This window comes from Chlorella variabilis, assembly GCF_000147415.1.
Source record: "Chlorella variabilis unplaced genomic scaffold CHLNCscaffold_10, whole genome shotgun sequence".
Classification (NCBI taxonomy): Eukaryota; Viridiplantae; Chlorophyta; class Trebouxiophyceae; order Chlorellales; family Chlorellaceae; genus Chlorella; species Chlorella variabilis.
In genome coordinates, this window is record NW_005435078.1 from 1,263,083 (window position 1) to 1,270,196 (window position 7,114).

At 70.1% G+C, this 7,114-nt stretch overlaps 3 protein-coding genes across 3 annotated transcripts in view; all 3 read left to right on the top strand.

Annotated features, from left to right (window-relative positions):
• The window catches only part of CHLNCDRAFT_134052 (hypothetical protein), a gene marked incomplete at both ends in the record, with an annotated part of 4,964 nt that extends 4,301 nt beyond the window's left edge, over positions 1–663 (top strand). The window contains 3 exons of the mRNA XM_005847608.1: positions 176–261; positions 422–510; positions 626–663. Of these exons, the coding sequence (XP_005847670.1) occupies positions 176–261; positions 422–510; positions 626–663 (213 nt within the window). The remainder of the gene's footprint in view (positions 1–175; positions 262–421; positions 511–625) is intronic.
• Positions 664–3,225: 2,562 nt separating this feature from the next.
• Positions 3,226–5,699, top strand: CHLNCDRAFT_134054 (hypothetical protein; the record flags this gene model as incomplete). Its single annotated transcript, XM_005847609.1, has 5 exons — positions 3,226–3,335; positions 3,496–4,120; positions 4,338–4,700; positions 4,929–5,099; positions 5,352–5,699. The coding sequence occupies 5 exons, from the start codon at positions 3,226–3,228 to the stop codon at positions 5,697–5,699; spliced, it is 1,617 nt and encodes a 538-aa protein (XP_005847671.1).
• Positions 5,700–5,980: 281 nt separating this feature from the next.
• The window catches only part of CHLNCDRAFT_134055 (hypothetical protein), a gene marked incomplete at both ends in the record, with an annotated part of 2,317 nt that continues 1,183 nt past the window's right edge, over positions 5,981–7,114 (top strand). The window contains 4 exons of the mRNA XM_005847610.1: positions 5,981–6,073; positions 6,160–6,219; positions 6,322–6,633; positions 6,783–7,007. Coding sequence (XP_005847672.1) covers positions 5,981–6,073; positions 6,160–6,219; positions 6,322–6,633; positions 6,783–7,007 — 690 coding nt within the window. The remainder of the gene's footprint in view (positions 6,074–6,159; positions 6,220–6,321; positions 6,634–6,782; positions 7,008–7,114) is intronic.

Sequence of the window (7,114 nt, forward strand, 5' to 3'; positions counted from 1 at the left end):
TGTGCCGGAGGAGCGGGCGGCGGCGGAGCGCCTGCCTGCCCCGCCGACTCCCCGCCTGTCCCTCCGGCTCCCCCTCGCCTCCCCCTGGCCGCCCTTGCCCCCGCCTGACCACCACCACCACCACCTCCACCACCACCGCCACCGCCACCACCCCCACCGCTGTGCCGGCCCCCAGGTGCGCGCCCCGCTCTTCTTCATGCTGGGTGCCAAGGACCGACGGGTGCCGCTGGACGATGCCAAGCAGTACATCAACGCGCTCAGGTGGGCGGGTGGGGCAGCAGGGAGGGCAGGGAGGAGGGAGAGGGAGAGGATGGAAGAGGGAGGAGGGAGGACGGGGCCGCTGCAAGGCTCGCCGGCCGCCGCTCCTGCCGGATATGTCACACGCCCGTCGATCGAACGGGGCGCCTCCTGGGCACCGCAGGCGGCGCAAGGATGCCCCGGAGACGCGGGTGATCGTCTTCCCGGAGGACAGCCACGCCCTGGACAAGCCTCAGACCGAGTTTGAGCAGTGTGGGTGCCACCTGCTGGGCGCCGCTGGCGAGTGATGGCAGCGGAGGGGCGTCTTGTGGTGCGTGGCGTGCCCGCACCCATGACCTGATGGCTTCCACCTGTGTCCCTGCCGCAGGGCTGAATGCGGCGTGGTGGTGCAAGAGGTTTGTGTGAGCGCGTCCTCGATTCGTTCTGCGATTGAAGTGAATTCCTGCATCTGGACAGCCATGCGGCAGCGCTGGCACCGCGCGCCGCCCAAACGTGACCTGTAAACTCTACTGCCGTTGCCACTGCCAGCTGACAGGTGTGGGCACACAGCTGCAGGCACAGGCTGGTCTGCTCCTGATCTGGCTCTGAGGGTTCATGTGCAGGGGTCCCGCCCGCGGTGGGCGGGAGGAAAGCACAGGTCCGAGGCGCACGTCCCACCAGCGCCACCCGCAGGCGCAGGAGGCCTTGGACGAGTCTGCAGTGCTGTGGCGCAGCCCAGCCCAAGCAGCCAAACGCAGGCAGTCTCCGCAGGCAGCCCGTATGGGCAAGACTGCCGAGCCAAGGCAGCTCGAGCCCCCAGCACCACTTGGGGGTGGCGAGGAGGGCGGCCTCAGCAGCCTCAGCGCCATCCAGGCTCCGCGGCCGCCCGCGCCGGCCGCCGCGCCGCCCATGGGCCCGCCCGTCGCGCCGCTGCGGCTGCACCAGGCGATCACCATCATCGGCACGCTGGCCCAGGCCGTGGTGATTGCCACCCAGCTGCGCACCGCTGAGGTCAGCAGCAGCCGCATCCTCATGCCCGCCGCCATCCTGGCTATCACAGCGGGGCTGGCGGGCACCACCCTGCTTGCGCCTGCCTTCTACTGGGCCCACCGCAAGCTCTTCATGACCGCGGGCCGCGTCGCGCTCTACTCCATCCCGTCCTTCCGCCAGGTTGGGGTGCGTGGCGCGGCGTGCGCTGTGCTGCGCCGCGCCGCGCTGCGCTGCGCCAGCCGCTCAGCCCTGAAGCAGGTGCAGGCAGGCTTCTGTGTTGTGCGGCGCGAGCGCCCTTCCCCCGCGCCAAGCACAGCATGCGACTCTCTTCCTCTCTCCCTCCCCCTGCCTCCCCTTCTTCCGCGCGCACAGCAGGTTGGGGCGGCGTTGATGCTGGAGCACGCGCCCCAGGCTGGCTGGCGGGGAGCCGCCTCCGACCTTGCCCGCGTCACGCAAGGTGGGATTGCACACAGTACGGCTGCCAGGGCAGAGATGGACAGGGGCCCACAGGCCAGAGCACAGGGCCCACATGTGTGACCAGTGACCACCTGCGCCTGCTGGTGCTCGATGCAGGCACGCGACTGCTGGGCCTGGTGATAGGGGGCCTGGTTGTGCCGCTGCCTCCGGCGGCCACCCTGGCCACCCAGCTCGTGCTGCTCTTCCTCACAGCCAACCTCCCGGGCTACTGCGGCACCCAGCTGCTGAGCTCCCCGCTCACCGGCCAGCGCACCCTGCTGCTTGCTGGCGCCCTGGACCGCGCGGCGCTGCCGGTGCTGGTGCTGCAGGCGCTGGCGGGCTCCGTGCCAGCCGACGACGTGGCGGCGGCGCTGGCAGGCGAGCACCCGCAGCCACACCCCACCCATGTTGCCTGCCCGCCGTGCACCGGTGCCTGCAGCCCGCCAGGCAAACTCCCGCCGTGCTGACATGGCACCCCCGGCGCGCTTGCGGCGCAGGCCAGGGCCCCGTGCCCATGTGCCAAGCCACGCTGTCGTTCCTGCAGCTGTCGCTGGGCGTGCTGGTGCCCACCCTGGTGGCGGTCTACTGCTGGCACCCGCTGCCCGAGGAGGCAGCAGGGTCCGGCACCCCCACCGCTGCCAGTTACCTGGTGATGGACCGAGCATCCCACCTGCAGCACATGGCCGCACCACACATCGTGGCCGCCCGAGTGGCCTACTCCCATGCCGCCAGCTGGGCCCAGTCGGCCGCGGCGGGCACCGACCGGCTGCTGCGCCTGGCCTGCCAGAGCTGGGGCGGGGCCCTGGCGCGTGCGGCGGCCTGCTGGTACCTGGCAGCCCTGGCGTGGAGCCTGTGCAAGCGGCTTGCGGGGCTCCCCGTCTGCTCCCTCTAGGCGTGCCTGCGTGTGTGTATTGGCGCTGGCTATTGCTCTGCTTCCCATGTCAGCAATGCATGCTGCCTCGTATTTGCCTGTCCATGTTTACAGATGGCCAACAGGCATGCACGATTCTGTGACCTGCCCGTGCGTTGCCACCGCCGCCCCCGCCACGGCACACCACGACCAGCCGGCGCTCCGGCCCCCTGCTAGATCGGACGCAGCTTATGTAGCCCGGTCCATTGCCCTGGTTGACCTGCCCTTCCGTTTAGGAAGGTCGGTGCAATCATAAAAGGTCGGTGCATTCATACTGGTACCACTTCGGTGCCTGTCTCGTCCCCGGTGTCGTCGAATTTGCTGACTGAATCCGTTTTCCCTATGATCAATTCTAGTACTGCGCGTAGAAGTGTTTTCTCGAGAAAATCCCGCCACGCAGCATACAGGACGCGCTTCTTATTATGGGCAGGGCAGGCCTCACCGCGCGTCAGCCCGTTTATTTACTGTTGTTAGTTCGCTGAGGGAGGTTCCACATGGGGCGCGTCCCAGCTTCCAGCTGTCAGGATTTTGTGCGATCTTTGTGCGATTTGCGTGCACCATCTCCTGCAATCACGTGTATCGCTCTTCCACTCTTCTTCACGCCACGCTCTCAGACATCCGACTCAACCAGCATGGCTGCGGAGATGGTGTTGTCAGATAGCGCGGCCTGGGGCTCCCAGGAGCTCACAAACGCAGCAGCTGCTGTCGCCAAGGCCGCAGCAGTGGGCAAGGAGGGCGGCAAGTGAGCTGGGGGAGGGTCTGCCATGGCGGTACTGCCGCTCCGCTGCGCAAGCGGGACGCGGCGTGCCATGGCACGCACGGCCAGCCCCTGCCAGCCGCCCCCGGGCCTTCCTCGCCGCCTCAACAGGCACCGCCTGCTCGCCGTCCTTCCCGCCCCGCAGGGGGCCCGCCGCAGCCCCGCGCGCCGCCCAGGGCGCCATGGTGGTTGTGGTGGGCGCGGGGCCCGCCGGCCTGCTGGCCGCCCACTTTCTGGCGCGCCACCACGGCTGCCGCGTGGAGGTGTACGACCGGCGGGGCCACCCGGGGCCCATCCCCATCAGGCCTGGCGACGAGGACGACGACGATCGAGCCTTTGCCCTCGCCATGAACGTGCGCGGCGGCGGCGCGGTGGCGGCCGCGGGCCTCGACCCCGCCGCCTTCACCTCTGTGCCGGGCACCCACATGTGTGAGGTGCGCGACACGGTGCTGGCGCGAGGGGACGGGCTGCCGCGGGTGGGCGGCGGCCGCGGCTCCGCCATCACCATCGCCTTTGACCAGCCGCGGGTGGTGGGCAGCCGGCAGGCCTTTGTGCGCGCACTGCTGCATCAGGTGGAGCAGCAGCAGGCGGCGGCGGCGGCGGCGGCGGGCGGCAGCGCCAAGGGAGGCAGCGTGGCCTTCCACTGGGGCCAGCCCTTTGTGTCTGCCGACCTGGCGGCCCGCACCGCCACCTTTGAGAAGGGCGAGGTCGGCGCCACCTTTTCTGTCGAGTACGACCTGCTGGTGGCGGCAGATGGGTACTGGAGCAGGGTGAGCGGGGCGTGGGAGGGGCAGCGGGAGAGGGAGAGAGAGGAGAGGAGAGAGGGAGTGGGAGGGAGGGAGGGAGGGGGACTGTGTGCGCTTGCGCTGTACGACCCTGGTGCGAGCTGTGCCTGATGGCCTTGCCACTTGCGCCCCTGCACACTCCGCTTCCCGACCAGCCCACATGCACCCGCCCGCCGCTCCAATCATCCCCAAACGCCCGCAGGTGCGGCGCGCCGCCGAGCGCCAGGCCGCCGACCTGTGTGTGACCACCTCCCCACCCAACCACCAATACAAGGTGGTGCGCGGCCTGCGCCCCGTGCCCCACCTGCGCCTGGGCCCCGCTGCGGGCCAGTCCGGCTACGGCAGCCTGTTCATGGTGACGGAGGCAAAGGCGGGGGTGCGGGCCGCCGGGGGCGGGCCGCCGGGCAGCTTCTTCATGAGCCAGCCTTCTGAGGAGGCGGGCGTGACTGCGGTGCTGTCGATGGTGCATGCGCGGTGGCAGGGGCTGGAGGGCGGTACGGCTGCGGCGTACCGCGAGCTGCTGCGCGTGGGATACCCCTCGCTGCCCGACAGCTGGGCGGAGGAGGTGCGTGGTGGTGGTTGGTGGGCGGGGTGTGTGTGGAGACGGGCCGTCGGCTGGCGCCTCAGCAGGCCCGGGCTCTTTGCCTGTGCAGCGCCTTGGCTGTTGGGGCTCACGCCTGCTCGTCAGTTGGGGAGGAACGGCAGCGGCCGCCTGATGCGCTGGCACTGCTGCTCGGCTGCCACTGACCCTCGCCCCGCCGCCCTGGCCGCCGCCCGCTCCCATTCCGTGCAGATGGCCGCCCAGCTGGCGGTGCGCCCGCTGTACGACACGGGCATGCAGGTGCACGCCTCGCAGCTGCACGCCCCCGGGGTGGTGCTCCTGGGGGATGCGGGACACGCCGTGTCCCCCGCCACCTCCAACGGCATGAACAGTGCCCTGGAGGATGCGCTGGTGCTGTCGCAGGTGGGGCTGGGGGCGGGACTTGAGGTGGGGACTGCCGGGGTGGTGGAGGTGGGGCTCAGGGGTGAAGCGGGCCGGCGGCAGGCAGGCCCACGCGGCGAGCAGGCAGGCTCCCAAGCAACGGAGCTGGCCCCTCCCCTCCCTTCCCGGCCCCCCACAGAGGCCGCCTGCTCACTTGCTCCCATTCCCATCTGCACCCACTTTCCCCGGGCTGCTTGCCGCCTGGCTCACCCCTCCCACTCCGTCGTCGTGCAGGCGCTGGAGGCGTGCGGCGGCGACCTGGCGGCGCTGCCCGAGCGCTACACCGCTGCGCGGCTGGAGGACGCGCACGCCCTGCAGTGGATGGACCGCGCCATGTCGGCGCTGGTGGGGCGGGGCGGCGCGGCGGCGGCCCTCAAGGCCTCCCTGGTCGCGCGTGTGATTCTGTCCAAGGCCACGGGAGGCTGGGTGCGCCCCCACGCCCTTGTGCTGCTCAAGGACGGCAGCCTGCCGTACGGCGAGGCTGCCAGGCAGGTGCGGCGCGACGCGGCGGTGGCGAAGCTGGTCGCCACGGGGCTGGGGGTGGCGCTGGTGGCGGCGTGGCTCAAGGGGAAGGCCCACTGACAGGCGGCTGACACTCCATGCAATGCAATTTGCTCCGCCCTGTTTCTTTGGACTTTCCTTCCATTTAACAGTACACTGTAAGCGCCTTTTCAGGATTGGTTGAGAGCAGCAGCAGAGTGATAATCTGCACAGGGCAGCAATCCCTGGGATCAGCGGGCGGGAGCGGCGCTTACGTGGCGCCGCTGCCTTGCAAGAGGCTGCAGCCCTCGGCGCTCCGCACAATCGTCATCACGCTCGTCCATTCGCGTGCAGTGGAGGGACGAGAAGGGGAAAAGGCAGGGATGGCGACATGGGCGGGCGGCCGCGTGCTATCCAACTCTGCCGTCCTTGAGACCATCTCCAGCTTCGCCACCAGCCAAGCCGATCTAGGAGCGGTAGGTGTCGCGCCGGCCGACTTCCAGCGCTCAGAGCGCCCGTCGAGCTCGCACGGGCGGCTACATCGCTGTCTGTTGCCCTGCAGGACGATGCCGGGGCTGCCAAGCCGACGGGAGCATCCCGGGAGGACAGCGAGCTGGCGGCGGTAAGCTCCCGCCTCCATCCGCCGCCGCTGCTGGCTCTGCCTTGCGCCTCCCTGTACTGTTGTGCCAATGGAGTGCACGCACTATCTTGTGTGGCGACGCAGACGCCCAGCGCCGACCCTGAGCTGTGGGCAGCCATCTACGACAGCCTGGAGGAGCAGGCGAAGCAGCGGCGGCGCCAGCTGGCGCGCCACCTGTCCGACGCGAGCCCCGAGCTGGCGGGCCGCCTGCGCCAGCAGCGCGTGGAGCAGATGCGGTGCAGCGCGGAGGGCGTGACCTACTTTGAGGATCCAGCTCCGGCAGCCGGCGGCGGCTCGGGCCTGGTGCTGCCCTCCTTTGCCGGCTACCCGGCCGCGGTGCGGGAGGCGGTGCTGACCCATCTGTGCAACGCCTTTCTGCAGCAGGAGGCGGAGCAGGTGGGTGGCTGTTGGGACGGAGCCCAGCTGTCGCTGCCTGACCTCTCCTGCTGCACGCAGGCGGGCCAGGCAGCTCTCAGCCTTGCCAACCCTGCATGACAACGCCGCGGTCACACGCCGTCCACTGCCCCCGCCGTGTGTGCTGCCAGGATGGAATCATCAACAGCATACCCGGCTGCACCGCCCAGCTGGTGCTGGCCACCCTGGGGGACGGCAACTGCCTCAGCCACGCCTGCAGCCTGGGCCAGTGGGGGATCCACGACCGCGACAGCCGCCTGCGCAGCGCCATTCAGGCCACCATGGCGCACCCGCAGGCCGGCCCGCACATCCGCGTGCGGTTTGAGCGGCAGCTGGCGCTGAATGGAATACCGCAGGTATCGTGGCCGAGGGCCGGCAGGGCAGCGGCGGGCAGCTGAGCAGCAGGCGGGGAGGCATGCATGCGTTCCCCGACTCCCAGCTGGCTCACAGCTGGAGCTGGCCA